The 17113-nt window shown below is 32.8% G+C and overlaps 3 protein-coding genes across 3 annotated transcripts; 2 read left to right on the forward strand and 1 right to left on the reverse strand.

The window, feature by feature from the left end:
* The first annotated feature begins 2593 nt into the window (after nt 1-2593).
* On the forward strand, nt 2594-3975 carry LOC129307025 (uncharacterized protein At2g23090-like). The gene is made up of 3 exons (XM_054947879.1): nt 2594-2997; nt 3183-3223; nt 3648-3975. Exons 1-3 carry the CDS (start codon nt 2925-2927, stop codon nt 3771-3773), a joined length of 240 nt encoding a protein of 79 aa, XP_054803854.1. The 5' UTR covers nt 2594-2924; the 3' UTR covers nt 3774-3975.
* A 5404-nt stretch (nt 3976-9379) lies between these two features.
* On the reverse strand, nt 9380-12277 carry LOC129304474 (cation/H(+) antiporter 12-like). Its single transcript, XM_054944146.1, has 3 exons — nt 11899-12277; nt 10712-11722; nt 9380-10611 (listed from the first exon to the last, which is right to left on the reverse strand). Exons 1-3 carry the CDS (start codon nt 12157-12159, stop codon nt 9508-9510), a joined length of 2376 nt encoding a protein of 791 aa, XP_054800121.1. The 5' UTR covers nt 12160-12277; the 3' UTR covers nt 9380-9507.
* Nucleotides 12278-13973: 1696 nt separating this feature from the next.
* On the forward strand, nt 13974-15958 carry LOC129306744 (40S ribosomal protein S29). The gene is made up of 3 exons (XM_054947475.1): nt 13974-14131; nt 15422-15521; nt 15744-15958. Exons 1-3 carry the CDS (start codon nt 14070-14072, stop codon nt 15750-15752), a joined length of 171 nt encoding a protein of 56 aa, XP_054803450.1. The 5' UTR covers nt 13974-14069; the 3' UTR covers nt 15753-15958.
* The last annotated feature ends 1155 nt before the right edge of the window (nt 15959-17113 follow it).

Below are 17113 nucleotides of genomic sequence, written 5' to 3' on the forward strand. Positions count from 1 at the left end.
TATTATTATATCTATTTGTTTTAAATAACAATTTGTTCCAAGAAAGTACCTTTGGGTAAGAGAAAAATAACCAATATTAAAACCCACATTGATTTAGTATCACTCACAGTTTACTGATTGACACTTTAATTGTATACAATGATTTTGTATCACTTATGCAAACCCTAAAAAAATAAAAAAAAATTAAAAATAATTTTTTAGAAAATATTTTTATAAGAAAATTTTGATAGATATTTTTAAAAATCACGATGACTTAATCTTATTCATAACATAACCCAAAATATGTTAAAAATCTATTATTTTTATTATTTTTAATAATGCACATGAGAGAAGATTTAACTCCTATTTGAACTTGTAGTTATTTAATATTACTCATGATATTTCATTTGATGCTTTTAAATACTCATGATGATATAATATCATTCATGAAAAATTCAAGAAGAGAGTTAAAATTGTATTTTATTATTAAGACCTCTTTAAAAAAAAAACAATCCAAATAAAGAATTAGACTAATATAAACAATGGAAGACACCTTCATCAAGTACAATCTTTTGGTGATGCCAATTGAAATCACGTCACAGGTATTCTTTCCACACATGGCATCAAGCATACATACACACCCCCCTTAATTATTGCTCTTTACAAATGGTCAGTGAAAAAGAATCATTATAACAAACCATTGGACAATGTAATAGAGCCATGAGAGAACTCCTCCAAACAATTCCAACAGGTAGGGAAAAAAAAAAAAGCAATTAACTAGAAGTGTCAATGCTAAAGTCTCACAGCTTAATACCATACATCATTGCATGCACGCCTTGATGATAGAGATTAACAATTTATTGCTCATCTTTACAGCTTCAAAACCTTTTGCTCTGCGCCTCCTCTCTTCCAAAATTTCCTCTCACTTTTTGTGTCTGTCCAACCTCTCCCAAAAATCTCTGTACAGCTTCAAAATCTTTTGCTCTATGTCTCCTCTCTTCCAAAATTTCCCCCCACTTTCTCTGTCCGTCCAATTTCTCCCAAAAGTCTCTTTTTATAGAGACTCAATTAGAGTTTTTCTCACATTAATAATGCAATTAATTTTAATCATATCAAATTATTAATAATTTTCATTTGACTTTTGCCTTAATTATTTTAGATTCAAATTATATCATTTAATATGATAAGACCATAATTGTGAGGATATGGACGCTATGAAAAAGGAAAAAAAATTCTTTTAAAGTAATGAAGATATTATTTTATTTTATTTTATAAAATCATATTTTTTATTTTATTTATTTAATTTACTCAATTTTATTGAGCTTTTCAATTATTTTTAATTTATATCTAAAAGCCTGGATAAAACATCGTGTTCACAAAACCTAAGCATCAAATCCATCTTACACATCAAAACTCAAAGTATCTGTGCTGGAACATTGAATAGTTATCAAAAATTAAATGCCGAAATAAGTTGGTCATAGAAGAGTAGGAGGCTTAAGAGGGAGGGAGGTTACTTTAGCCCCTGCTGATGTGTTTGTCTGTAAGAAAATTTTTGGTTTATTTGGGTTATTTTCAAGGAAGAATTTATTCTTCACCTGCGTTCATCATTTTTGTATTACCTGTGTCAAGTTGTGAGATCTTTGTAATTCATGATTTATTTAATAATAAGCACTCGGTGACATGGGGTTATTGATATATGCATGACAAAATTTATCATAAGATGAACATAAATATATAATCCGCAAATCATATAATGAGTGATATGATTTACTATTTATTAAAGTTTATGTATAATATATATATATATATATATATATGAGAATATGGGTCTAAATTATATTGGAATTTTCACAAGATGAAGTGATTGGTCAAAGATGAAAATGTATTATTTCAATTGAAGTGAATACTAATAAGAAATAATCTTTGAGAAGCCTTATAAAGGCCGGTGCGTGTATTTTTATTTCCCATGAATTTATTTTTTGAGAAGAAAATCTTGTCTAAAATAAATGACCCGCAACCAATGATAGTGACAAGGTAGGTAAGTGTTGCGGAAATTGGTAGTTGAGTGAATGCGGAGTGCGGACACGCAAATTCCTGGATATGGGTTTCATTTGTGCACCGCTCTTGAGTCTTGAAATTCCTTTCATGGAAAAGATGATAAATGAGAGAGATAGAGAAGAAAAGGAAAAAGAATTTAGACTTTATGTGAAATTAAAAAGGACAGGAAGAAAATGTCAAAGCAATTAATGGATATGGCTGGGTTGAGCTGAGCTTGAGTCTCTGCCACTAAACGTATTGGGTGAATTCCAGCTGTGTTGTGGTTGCCTTCCATGCTCAGCTTTGCCTTCCACGCTGTCCTCCACTATCCCCCCATCCCTTTTTTCCTTTTTGTTTTTTTTTTCCTCCCCTTATTTTCCCACTTCACTCCCCTCTTTCCCTTTTCATTTCTCTCCATTATTATCTGATTCATTCTTTCCGCCTACCCACCTTTCTCATTAATGTCACGTCTTGTTATTATTATTATTATTATTGTTATGATCAACATATCATATTTATTTAGATTCACATGACTCTCAATCAACCTTCGACACCCTTGAGACCACTCCAAATAATACCCAACATTCCAGTCATGTGCTCCCTCTTTGAATTTTTATGATCTTTCTTATTGACTTGATCCCCAGTAACAGCACTTCATTAAAAGTAAAATCATTCACGTACTGTATTTCTGTGGCATACGATTACAGTAATGAAGTATATTTACATCCAAATCCAAATACTAATGATGACACCAACAATAATGGAGTAGATAAGATAACTTCCATTTCCATAGAGTATTTCTGGTTATCCTAGGGACGAAGGTTGTGTGATGCGTCTATAAATTTGGAATCCACAGTGAGAAATCCCAAAGCACAACTCTCACATCCTCTGCTCTGCTGCGACAACCAATGGGGGGAGGAAATGGCCAGAAGTCCAAGATGGCTCGTGAGAAGAACATGCAAAAACAAAAAGGCCCTAAAGGTACCACTATCTTCTTCCTCTCTTCAAACCCTCCACTCTCACCTCAGATTTCAATCACTTTCTCTCACTCTGTTTCGGTTTCTCAGCAACCCTGTTCTTCTTTCCCTCATTTTCTCCTCATTATCTTTTCTCTATATTTGCAACACGCACGCATATGATTCTTCTTCTTTTTTCTTTCCCAACAGGAAGTCAGCTTGATTCCAACAAAAAAGCCATGACGATCCAGGTACTAATCCGATTGTTCCTGCTTCCTCTTTTCTCTGTGCTCATGTCTCTGCTGAGAATATAAAGACATATAGGAATGGAGCAAAACAGCCCTTTTAAGTTAATATTAACATTTTCGTTGGATTTTCACCCAACTCTGTGGTATGCTTGTGAATTTTGATCTGATTATGAATGCACATAACACGATTAACAAAAATCAGATCACTTCAGGTAGATATCTCTGAGATTGGATTTCCACGTTGTTGTTGCGTAGATTAATGTAGCTAACTTGATTGAACTCGTTAAAAAAAAAAAATTAAAAAAGGTAGAGAAAGAGGTTGAGATTGGAATTATCAGATGAGGACATATAGTTGAGAAGGTTGGTAGGATGATGTGTGTGACGTTGTGGTATGAAGTGAACTGATGAATGGGTATGTGAAATGAAGTGCAAGGTGTGCATGCAAACATTCATTTGCACAACATCAGAAGTGAAGTGCAGGGAACATGCAGAGGCCAAGCACCCCAAGTCTGATGTGCACACATGTTTCCCCCATCTTAAGAATTCAACCTGATTTCTCTACTCTCTGTAATTTTATAGTTCTAAACTTGCCGGATAGCGATCCTTTAATGCTATATATGTATATGATATGTAATTGCTATTATTGATATTCTTTCAATAAACCCAGCTTCCACTGGGCTATAGATCTGCCTAGTTCATGTTACAGAAGTTTTTCTTTTTAGATGAACAGTCCCCGGACCTCTTTGAACTCAAAAGGCAATAATATTTTTCAAATCATCGTACATTCTTCTATGCCTTGTTATACTTTACAGTAAAGCTTAAAGTTGAAGCCCTTATTATGCTTTTGAGAAATATTGATAAATCTTTTAATTTATGTAATGGTACATGTCTAATCGTTACTCAGACAGGAAAATGTATTATGGAAGTACAAACAATTTTATTATCAAATGCTAGGATAAAGAACTCCATTTTAAAGATTGATATGTTACCTTTTACTGATGATTGCCATTCACCTTTTATAAAAGACAATTTTCTGTTATATTGTTCTTTGTTACAACCATAAACAAAAGCTAAAGTCAGAGCTTGTTTAGTGTTGGACTATACTTATCAAGATCTATCTTTATATATGATCAGCTATATGTTATTATATCTCAATTATAGAATAGGAAAGGGTTGGGGATATTAATTCTTAATACAGATGATAAGCTCACAAATGTTGCCGCAAACATAGTCTATGAGAAAATTTTCAACAATCTAACTAATATATGACAGTCATCTATTTGTTGAGGTGCTATTCTTTTTTATTTTTTAACTATTTTCACTTTTTATTTGGTGTAACAAGTTGTTGCATTTATCTACAACCTATTTTTACAATTTACCTGTCTTTCTTTATTTAACTGTTGGGTCCAAAATTAAATAAGTGTTTAAAATTTATATATTGTATTATCACCACCATTTTTTTGCAACATCATTCTTAAATATTAATTATTTAATTATTTTTTATTATTATTTTAGGTATATAACTACTTAATATATTTATAATTTACCATCATCTTTGAAAAAACTGTACAAATAATATCTCATGCAATGCACGGGTGATTAACTGGTGGTTTAAAAATGAAAACTTCGCTTGAATTACCATAGCAGATCACTCTATGTACAGAGGATGAAACAAGTCAATGATGAATTTTGCAGAGTACAGTTAGAAACATACCTCTGGTCTTGGCTTTATCTTCATGTTTTGCCCAAAAAAAAAAAAAAAAAAAACACCTATGTGAACATAATTGCGACATACATGGAAAAACAAAAAAAACATAAACGTATCCATATCCTATAGTAAATAATTCTATACATATATTATATTAGGAAAATGACATATTAATACCACCAATATAAAAAATAACATCGAAGGACGACTTTAAATTTGTGAACCGTAAGTGAAATTAAAAATTAAAATAAATAAATGAAAATGCCTTTACGTACGTCACTGCATCTGCTCAGTTAGAGTTCAGGTTGTTTTTGAAATTTACGATCTGTCCTTGGCGGGAATTGAGTCATTATATCAGATTAATTAGAGGAAAATTGGTATATTTCAGAATGAAAGGAGTTGATAAGAAATCAGGAATTAATTAATTGTGAAATAATTCCTGATTTATTCTAAAATAAAAAATGATTCATTCATAATTAATGTGATTATTTCAATCAAATCATTCACTTCATTATTAAGCTAATTGATGGCAAATGGGTTTTGCTTTTTGGCAGCACCCTCCTAGCTCTATAAATAAAGATGAGTGGTTAGAGGAAGAATTCATCTCAAAATGAACATCTTTTTTTTTTTTTAATGTTTATTATCCTTTTCCTCTCTTTTTATTTTTGATGTATCGGCTGTGCATCTTAAATATGTTTGGATTCAATAACATTCTGGCCCAACTCCATTTTCTGACATATTATTTACTTATAATATTCCCTCAATTATAAATTTGTAATTATAGTTGTGAATACTGAACAGATTGTAGATTACATAAATTTTTTTAATTTTTAAAAACTTGGTTGTAAATCCTTAAAACTTAATTGTGAATTAGCTATGTCAATGTTCATAATTAATATTCTATTTTTTTTAATAGCCAGTTGATCATGCAGATTCATTCATTCATTTTTATTTTTTTGAAAAAGCCTTGTCATTCTCCCACATCACAAATTTATCATCCTTTTATCATGTCATTATCTTCTATTCAAAAAAAAATTATTATGTCATTATCTATATATTAATAATTTACTAATTCCGAGTCGCTGGACGCAGTGCATATAAATAATAAAAAATAAAACTAAAACGTGGCGACCAATCATTACATTCCACATATCCTGCACCAACACCCTTGGTACAGCTACTCATTGTAAGGGTGTTCACGGGACGGGATGAGACCGGGACACTCCTGTCACCTGTCCCGTCCCGAAAAAAAAAATCGGTACTAAATTTTGGTCCTGTGTTCCATCCCGTCTCGAAAGTTATCCCATCCCGTTACGAGATCGGGACGTCCCGCCGTCCCGATAAATTGAATAATATCGAAAAAAGATTTGGATAATAACGTTCATTAAAATTTTAAATCATATAATTTAATAATTTTAAAATCAAAACAACACAAGCACATAAATAATAATAATTTAAAATTAATTTTTGAATTATATTAATCATAACTACATATTATAATAACAAATACAAGTGATCTTTATGCTATAAGATTAACAACAACAAGCAAGTCAAACAAATATCAAATCATTATTCTTCTACTTTAGTGAACATGTACTAAGCTAATTACTCTTCTAAAAATAAGCAAGAAATATGTTATAAATAAAGGTTATTAAATAGATAGATATAAGAATAAATTATATTAATATAATTAATATATTATAAAGAAAGATATCGCCATATTTACTCCATGCCATTAAAATTATCAATATAAAAAAACTTTAGTTTTAAATAAGAATTGCAAGTATTAAAATTATAATTGATATAATTAATATAAGTATAAATTATATTAATATAATTAATATATTTAAAATAAAAAAAATAATATATATAATATTCGGGACGGGACGGGACGTCCCGATGGTAATCCCGTGTCTCGTCCCGTCCCGAACCCCTTTCCTGTCCCGTTCCGTAAAATCCCGTCCCGATTATTTTCGAGCCGAGACAAGACCCGTCCCGATATGATCGGGACGATACTGGGCCAATCAAGACGGGTCTAGGTTGAACACCCCTATTGTTTGGTTTAAAAAAACATTGGTCCAACGCAAAATAAAGATCAAACCAAACCAAATTTTCTGTTCATAACATGAAATTGAATTATCAGGCTACTTATATCTAGTCTGGTCCTAATAAATTTTGTTAATATAATTGAAATTTATTCATATATCTCATCGTAACACTATCTCGCATATTAGTGTTTTTAATTTTATATGTTTTTTAATATAATTTTTAATTTGTTAAATAATGTTCTTAGTTTTGTATGTTTTATTAGTCTAACACATGTAAAAGTGATGAGTTCTTACTTAGCCTTAAGAGAGTAAGGGCGAAGCCACATTTTTTTTTTGTTTTTTTTCTTAATAAAATATATTACATTATGGAGTGAACTATAGTGAAGCAAAGGAATTCATATTAATTAAATGATATAATAGTTTGATTAATGAGTCTCGCATATTATGATTATTACAAGGCATAGATCTTTTATCTAACAAGAAGTTAGTTTAGGTAAAACTAAGCTCCTTTGTATAATTTTATGTCTTTTGTATAGCTTGTTATAATATAATTTATACTTGCTAAAGTTTATTGAAGACTGTTATGGATTATAATTTGAATACTTTTAATTGTTATTGAATATTGTTAGAAATTGTAATGGATTTATTATGATTAGTTTTTTTTAAAATTATAATTAAGTTTTAATCTTTTAATCTTTTAACTTTACGTAATATTTTATTTTAATCTTTTAATTTTATAAAACATATTTTTAATCTTTTAATCCTAACACTGTTAGTTTTATCAAAAAAATTTATAAATTAAACTTTTAAATATTAATAAAAAATTATTAAATGTTAACTTATTGAGTTTAATTTTTTTAAAATAACACTGAGTGGTATAAAAAATAATTATTTTAAATTTACGATATTAAGATTAAAGAATTAAAATATATTTTATAAAATTAAGAGATTAAATTAAAAATTTATATAAAGTTAGAGGATTAAAATTATTTTTTTTATGGCCATGGCTAAAATTATACTTTAATATTAGGTTTTTAATGTTTTGTGATAAGTTTCATCACAAATTTATCACCTGTTCATTATGTCATTAGTCATTATCTATATCTAAATAATTTACTAATTACCGGACGATGACTGCACTATAATATGAATCGTAAAAAATAATTTTAAAAAGTGGCCACCAATCATTATATTCCACATGTCCCATACCATCACCCTAACACCCCCTTAGCATCGGCTTCTTCTACGTCCCGCACCACCCCGCCTGCTCATGACTCTGTTTATTCTCCAGCATTTTTCACGCAAGGACCTTCTTGGAGGAGGATCAACGCAAAAAAAAAAAAAAAAAAAAAAAACAGGTGCGCATAATCTCAACACAATCTTCGTCTGACCCTCACTTGGTCGCTCTCTCGCTCTCTATCTTTAGTCTATCGCTTCCTTCTTTTAATTTCTTTTTTATATTCATCGTCGCCATCTCTTAAAAAATTTCATATGCAATTTACTTGGATTTTTGAAGCCACGTTGTTTTATGTTTGCATAAGTGGTGTTGGATTCCACATTGCTGAGGGGTGATCTGGTGAGTGAACATCCTCTCACCAAAGCCGATAGAGCGGCGTCACAAGATGATGCATGATGCATCCCGTGCAAAGGCCAAGGGCTTACTTTAACGTCGCTACTCGCTTCGGCATTCACAAATTCCGTCTAGCGTTTTTTTTTTTTTTTGGTATTTTGCTGCGCATCCTCCATAATTAGTGTTATATGTTTCACTCAATTCGACGATACTCACACTGCATATTCCTCGGCCTTCTCTGCTTCCATTCTAGGGATGTATTTATGGGTACACTGTGTTGCTGCGAGAAGTAATGCGAATTATTAATAGAATATGGTCTCTTCATGGACAAATGAGCAAGATTACCCCAACCTCAGCGAAATAATGTGGGAGAAGTACAACGCAAGGAGAAAACAATTGCAACATGTTCAAGTGTGCTAAGTGTACTCCCTTCCGTTCTTCCTCTAGTTAACAACGATGCCCACATGAGTTTGCCTCCTATTATGTTCATTTAGTTGCATGCCATAGGTAGTAGATATTATAGTGTTTTATTGGTGGCTCCTTCTAGTGTTGATGATTTTCCCAAAATTGTCAGTTTCTTTTGTCCATCAAATAATTTTAACTTTTCTGCAACATATATTATTGGTATATGATTCTAGTTGTTGAACTCATGGAATGGCTAGCTGCATCATTCCTCTATATGAACAAATCGCTCAAAAAATGAAAAGTATGTCAATAATTTAAGTTAATTATCCATGTCAATTATTATTAGAAGCCAGTTTGATCAATTGTTTTCACTGAAAAAATCTTCAATCTTCAATATAATTAAAAATAAAAAATTAAGTGACTATTGAGTATGTCATGTGACATTTTTGCAATTTATAGAAGTCAAATTTTCAAAAAAGGAAGGTAGAATTAGAATCCCAACATCTACTGTTTCCTTGCAGTCTGCAGAATTACCCGTTTTCTTTTTTGTTCTTAATTACTTGAGTACTTGCTGTTGTTGCACCACCAAAACAGATGCCGAGCTTTCAAAATCTGGTGAGGCAAGCAAGTCTCCAATGATACCCAACTCTTCAAACTCACACCAATCTTTAAGTCCAGATGTTACACTACTTTCAACATCATGCCTCCTCCCAACAATAAAGAAGTCATGATCATCGACTAGATCACGAATAACAGAAGCAATATCTTCTCCACCCTCTGTTATAATTTCTTTATAAATCACATGTGAACCATAATGTCCTTCCATGACATCTTTGAGCACTGCATTATCCAATAATTTATCCAAGGTAGATGATCTTGAGTTGTCTTTCTCAGGAATGTGGTAGACAACTAACCTAATGTGAGGGTTTATGCTTGCTCGTTTGGCTAAGCACAAGGCCTCTCGATCATCTTTCCCACCGAAAAAGATAACAGCCAAATGCAATGTCATACTTGGTTCACTTGGAAGGGATGCGCGATTTACAAGGATACCAACTGAGCAAGGAGCTCTCTCTAGGACCCTACAATTCAAAGACCTGATGTTCTTGTCTTCTGATTCAATGGAGCCATCAATGGACCATCTTCGATGGAATGGAAGTACTATAATGGATGCAAGTTTGTCCAGTGCAAGGTAACAAACATCTTCATGCATGTAGCTAAATGGAGATATGGCTGTGTAAGTGTTAGTTGATACCGCACCTGGGTTCTTGCCGTGTTCATAATTCTGAAAGGACATGAGTACATTCTCAGAGTACGAGTTTGTCAAGCCCAAGTTCGCATCTCTTCGCAGACGGTGAGAGATAAATATGGGTTGGTAGCGTCCAACAAGCTCGATCAAGTGCAAGGCGTCGACAATGACGGGAAAGTCATGCGTTGGATTACAAAGATCAATGAAATGCATGATACCAGAGAGGTGGTGTTGTTTATGAATACAAACAAGCATACGAAGGTCTGAGTTGGGTTTCAAATTCATGATGTTCCTTTTCTGAAAGCCAGCATATTTTCTTGTAGGGTCATACAAACATTTCACAGATATTTGCACAATGGTTGCCATAAGCATTACACTAATCATCATCACTCCATAAGTCGGGGCATGCAGTTGCTGTATAGATAAGTTAAGAAGAATTGGTCAGTGAGTTAGAAAGTCAAAAATTAAAGATAATGCAGGTTATATGGAAAAGGGTGGGGAGAGAATGAAGTACCTTCCTATCAAACACGGAATTGTATATGCCTACATCCACCACACCTTTGCAATTCATAATGAGAGCAAGAGCCAAAGCATCATTGAAGGGCATCTTGCTATAGAGTGAAGGTATCAGGCAAGCAGATATTTTGACAATATGGACTATAATGACGAGACATCCCATAATTATAAATGTCCTTAATGTATCCTCCAATGAGAGATCAGCTTTCATCACACTGGTAGTCACAAAGATGGGCAAGAGGAATGATTTTCCTATCAATTCAAGTTGTGTAACTAGTGCGGATCCTAATGGGGGTCCTTCTGGCACAGACAACCCCAGGATGAAAGCTCCCAAAGCAAAGGCTTGATCTGACCTTGACAGAAGCCAACATAATGCAAAGAGCAATGCAATGATGTTATAAATGTAAACTTGCTTCACGGGTCTACCCTCTGGTGTATGTCTTACGATCCAAAGCATTGCTGGACGAACTACTAATGGGATCAATATGATAGCTGCAAACAAGGAGCCCAAGGTTTCATAAAGCTTTTTCCTGCCCATAATGCTACTCACAATGGCAGTGGCAAAGCTTGTGAAAGTCGTGCTCAAAATGTCACTCACTAACGCTGAGGATAATGCTAGCCTGCCAAGCTCTGAATTTAGGATTTTAAGATCATTGAGAAAGGATGCAATAACTGCAAATGAAGTTGTGCTATGTGATACAAATATGACAGGCAGGCTCGGATAATAGATTCCTAGAATAGCTGTTAATGGCTTCTCTAAGATAACGTAATGGAATAAATATCCTATGCCAATAGGTATAGTTAATCCTATGAGGCCAATGATCCACGATTTTCTTCCTGTTCTTAGTATCATAGAAGTATCCATTTGTACTCCATATAGAAAGATGAACAGTGCATAACCGAGTGCTGAAATTGTTGCGAGAGTATCCTGACTCCCATAAGGAAACAAGATTCTTTTGCACTTGTCTAATGGCTCAAAATGAATCGAGGGTCCCAAAATGAAGCCAGCCTACGAAACAAAGAGATAATGTCGATAATCATGCTTATATTTGACAGGATTATTCCTTTCGGGGATCACCATTTGCATGATTTTGTAAAAAAGAAAAGAAAAGAGAGAGGGGATTGTGACGCGAGAATTGAAATTTTGGTTTCAACATAACATCAAAAGGAAGGAAAGGGTCTTACCATCATTTGCGAGAAGAAGAGAGGAAATCCCAAGCGCTTGAAGAAAAAATGACATATATGAGTGATCGCAAAAATAACAATGACCTGCAACTCAAAGATTGGGAATGAAGATTTTAATGGGGAGGCAGAATGCTTGTGGCTTCCCCATATTCCATCCGAAGAAATTCGAGGTGGAATGTTAATGCAGACATTGTAAAATGTCTCATTGGGGGATGAGGAAATTAAGTCAACTTGAGAGAATAAGGTATCATTGGGATTCATATTCGAAGTGCCCCCGAGTCTCCCCGCAAAACCAAGGCGGGAGACGGGGGAGGGAGGGAGAGATTAAGGCACAATGAAAAAAAAAGCCAAAACTTGTGGGTCTCCAAATTGCAAGGTAAAGAAAAACAATATATAACACTGCGAGAATTCAGAAGGCACCTAGCTTTTGATCTTGAAACATCTCATTCAAGCATTCGTAACGATTTTTCTTTTGAGGGTGTGCTGTGTGCTGTTTCAATACGTGACACCTAATAAAATACTTGTTTTAGTATATCTCTTCTAAATTATTTGCCTAGAAAAAAAAAACATAAAACCATTCCTGGTCTCGAGAATGTATTTTCTTAATTTAGCATTATTTTGCTAATTAATTCCTAACAACTTGGTGTTTCTGGAGTCAACTTATTCCTTCGTGTGATTCAAATATTCCTCCTGTCAATTGTTTCGTGTGTGTGTGTGTGTGTGTGTATTCCATGTTTATTTGAAGTAATTGAGGGGTCGCTTTCTGTTTAAAAAATAACTTGATGTGGGAGACTAACCCCTTGTATCAAATGCAACCCATTGGTTAATATTCATAACTCATTGGAAAATTTTTAACAAGACTCCCTTAATCCTACTTAACTTCAGTCAAAGCTCCTAACATTTTAAAATTTCACTGCATATATATGAGAAATTGAAATGATCTTATTGTCCCTAATGAAATGAACAATTGATCTATGAAAAATAAACAAGTGACATAAAAAATGAATAACTAATGTAAGTAAAATGTGCAGCTCTCATTACTAGCATAATTCTATTATGAATGTACATAAGTGAAGTTAGGTGCATGAACACCTCATATAAAAAAAAAAGAACAATTAATATATGAAAATAAACAGCTGACATGAATGAAATAAGAGTTGTGAATTTATAATAGTATTATATTGTTAATGAAAATTGTAAATTTTATCAACATTAATTGTTCATTTTTCATGCACTAGTTATTCTTTTTTTTTTTGCATGAATTGTTTATGTGTGTAGTTTCATCTGAGACAATAAAATTATTTTAATCCTTCACATGTGCAGTAAAATTTTATAATTTTTGGCATTTTGATTGAAATTAAATTGGGTTAGGGGCCTCACTAAAATTTTTCCTAACTTTTTTATATTACCTTTAATGCGAAGCAATTAATTATGATATATTTTTTTCCGCACGCAAAGTTCCTGCTTTTCTTTTAGCTAACTATTTAATCACGAGATAGATGAAACAAAATAAAACAGATAAAACCTAAATGACTGTGATTGTTATAAGATTAGGACAATTTTTTGCTTCTACAGCCCTCTGCAGATATAGGAATAGAAATAGTATAGCATAAAACCTGAATTTCTAGCGACTCCGGTACAAGCTATTTTTCTCCATTGTCAAAGCTTCATCTGGCAAACATATGGTTAAGTTGACTATTTGAGGATTAGCTTATTGGACTTCAAACATTTAGACCGTGTACACGCACACAATGAAATCTATAGAAATTGTAATATATCAAAAATCGTTCTAGACTCTTATATAATGCCCACAGTCCATCATGTAGTTCTTTTTCTATTATAACATGATAGCACCATTTAAAGTGTTCACTTTTTTAATCATGTTTTTTTTTGGGTGTATTTTCAACTTTAAATAATTAAATTCATCTTATATTTTTAAATAATATAAATATATGTATATTAAAAAAGGGCGCTGAGATTATTTTATTGGGCCATATTAGCTTAAGAACAAACAAAAACATGTTTTTGGGGGAAAAAAAAGGCCACTGGTTGGGCTTTTGAGATCCTGGCCGCTTTCTTAGGTGTAAATATTATATATAAGAGCACAGGAGTTAGGGTTTACCGCGGCAACGATCGGAAAGGAAGCAGTGCTGAGATAGGCAAAGCGAATAATGGGACATTCAAACGTCTGGAATTCGCATCCTAAAAACTATGGCCCTGGTTCTCGGACCTGGTTTGTTTTCCATTTTTACCATCTAGTCTATTTTTCCCTTTTTCCCTTCAACTTTGGCCGATAATATGCCTAGGTTTTCAATATTTTTTTGTTCGTATTCATTCCAATATTATGATGTTTTGGGTCATTGAAATCATTGATTTTTTTATTGGAGTCAGTTAGAAATTTCTATCATCAACTTTCTAAAGTTCTGTATCACTATTTACTGCTCACTCCAAATGGATTGTATGATTCAGGTGATTTCTATTGTTTGCAATGCCCTTCTCATTAATTGAGAGGCAATGTAAAATTAATCGCTGCCAGATTTTTAGTTGCCTCTTCCTGGGACTTATAGTATTCTCGTGCTAGCATAACCATGACGATATAGACAAATAGTGGTCTTATTATGTAGGAATACTTTTAATGTCATGTTTAATGCTTTCAATTCTGGTTAAACTTTGGGCTGGATCAGGTTCAGTTCGGTTTAAGCATTAGAATAAACTTATTAATACTGATATCCTCAAAATCTCCAAGTCTACGTGTATTTTCTCTTAAATGCTTCAAATCTATAAACCTATACTTAATAATCATTCACAAGTTCGTAGTCAAGAACTCAGCTATACTGACGAGTCACAAATTTCATGTCTATCGTTTTTTTTTTATTTCGTTACCACAAAAAAAAAAAAAACTAGCATAACCTGCAAAGGACCGAAAAGTCTCAGTTAATTGCATGAAGCAGACAACTGCAAACAATAAGTCCTTTTTAACACATACTATTGAATCTTATTGAATATGTTGGTAAAAAAAAAAAAATCCTTTTGAATAGTGTCAGTGGAAAAATCTGCAGAAGTTTCATAATCAACATATAAGGTATAATCTAATTTTCATCTGCTTTCTTTGAATTGGCTACATGGGGAAAATATGTGCTAATAGTATGTGTTAGAGAGTCTAAACATATATCAAAAGTGTCCTGATCGAGCAGTGGCGTTGTGGCTGATATTGGCACATCTTCAAGACAATTTGATTGCTTGTGACTTTTCAATTGAAAACTCTGTTCCCACTTCGGTTCCATAAATCCGAGGCAAATCATTAAAGACTGATAATCCAACCGATTAGGTTGTTTTCTATGTGTGAAATACTGATTCGGACCCATTAATTCTGGTTTTGATTTATTTTAGTTCAGTTTGGTTTGCATAGATTGTTTGGATAAATGTGGCTCAATCTTGCTCGCATTTTCCCCATCATGGAATATACTGTTTTACCCCACTGTCTGTGTTATTAGTTCACATGTGAGATTTTGTCACTGTGCAGCCGAGTCTGCGGGAACCCCCATGGGTTGATCAGGAAATATGGCCTGATGTGCTGCAGGCAGTGCTTCCGTAGCAATGCAAAGGAAATTGGGTTCATCAAGGTATGCTCATGTTGGGGATGTTTTTGATTGTATTGAGACGTAATTTTGTGAATCGTCTAGTTTGCTTAGTTTTTCCTTTCGGGTGATTTCTCTAGTTGTGTGAGAATAGGCCTAATGTTTTGTTCGTTTTATCATTTATTTACTGCTTTTTAGTTTGTGTTTTACGAGTCAATTTAAATGTGGGGGATCTTTCTGACGAGGGTATGATTGATTTGTTGTCAGTATCGCTGAAGTTTGATGGCATCGGATGGACATTATTTTGGTACAATCTGAGTTATGGTTAAGAGGTGCTGCTGGCGTTTGGATGTATCCATTTGAGTTATTCCCCAATTTTTTTCAAGTGTTTATGAGATTTAGTTTATGACTTTATTCGGCATGTTAGACTGGCCAAAGTTTCTCCCAAGTAAGTTATTTGATGAATAGTCAAGTTCCTTCTACCCTGCTTTATGAAATAGAAACTTATAAATATAATGGCTTAGTTATATTAGAAACATGGTAACTGATTTCTCACTGCTTGAGAGAGAAAAGTCAAGGGGATGGGAGTGGGATTAATCCTTCCAGTTCAGTGGAACCCACCTTACCTCTGGATCTGTCTCTTTTCCTGTTTCTTTACATCTCTCTGGTCTCTGGAATTATTCTCTTCACCTGATCAATTAATCTCTTACTCCTGATCAGTAATAATTTTGATAATATTGATAATAAGATAAAAATAGAACACTGTACCAAAAATAAGACAAAACCACTTCTGCTAAAGGGGCTTAGGGCCCGTTAAATTTCTTATTTTAAAAAATTGTTTTGAAAAACAAAATTAATAAAAACTGTTTGAAAATTTTATTTTTTATCTGTTCTGAAAAATAAAAAATTAAAAAATTGTTTGAAAAACAAAACGATTTGAGATGTTACAATACTATGTCCATCAAGAGTTTAGGTAGATTCATTGACAGAGCAAAGTCGTTCCCTGCTTTCAGGTCACCCCATCCTTTCGTCATGCCCCGTTATTTGGTTTTTGCCGTTTTTATCTGGTGATGATTAGAACGCACGCGCCCAGTTCCCACCTCGAGTATGTCTAATTTGCGCATGATTTGTTGTGACAAGATCTCTCCGCCTCTTTGTTGGATAAGGCACTAAAAATAAGATTAGTCATTAAAACGATCAAGACTAGTTAAATTGAAGGTTAACTCAAATTCAAATCGGACATGATAAAATAATATGATTTAAATAAAAATAAATTTTTTAAGATTTAATATTTTATACAATACCGCATATAAGTCTAACACAATCATCAAAATATCATTAAAAATATAACATTTAAAATATTTATCATTACAATCCTTTAATCATTAAAAAGTCTAAAGCTAATAATAATTAACACCAAAATCTTTATTAATTTTACTCAAATCTTCAGGAGTAGGGATTAAAATATTAGGAGATGATTGAGAGAAATTAAAACCATTTCCAACATCATCAATCAAATTGGATGCTCTTGGAATATTCATACCTTTGTCACCTATTTATGACAAGAATTAACATTAATCATTGTGTAAAAAATAATTATATATTATGCAATATAGACATGTTAGTAAGTATAAACT

Source organism: Prosopis cineraria, unplaced genomic scaffold, assembly GCF_029017545.1.
Source record: "Prosopis cineraria cultivar Desert tree isolate PC_DT_omini unplaced genomic scaffold, ASM2901754v1 PC3, whole genome shotgun sequence".
Classification (NCBI taxonomy): domain Eukaryota; kingdom Viridiplantae; phylum Streptophyta; class Magnoliopsida; order Fabales; family Fabaceae; genus Prosopis; species Prosopis cineraria.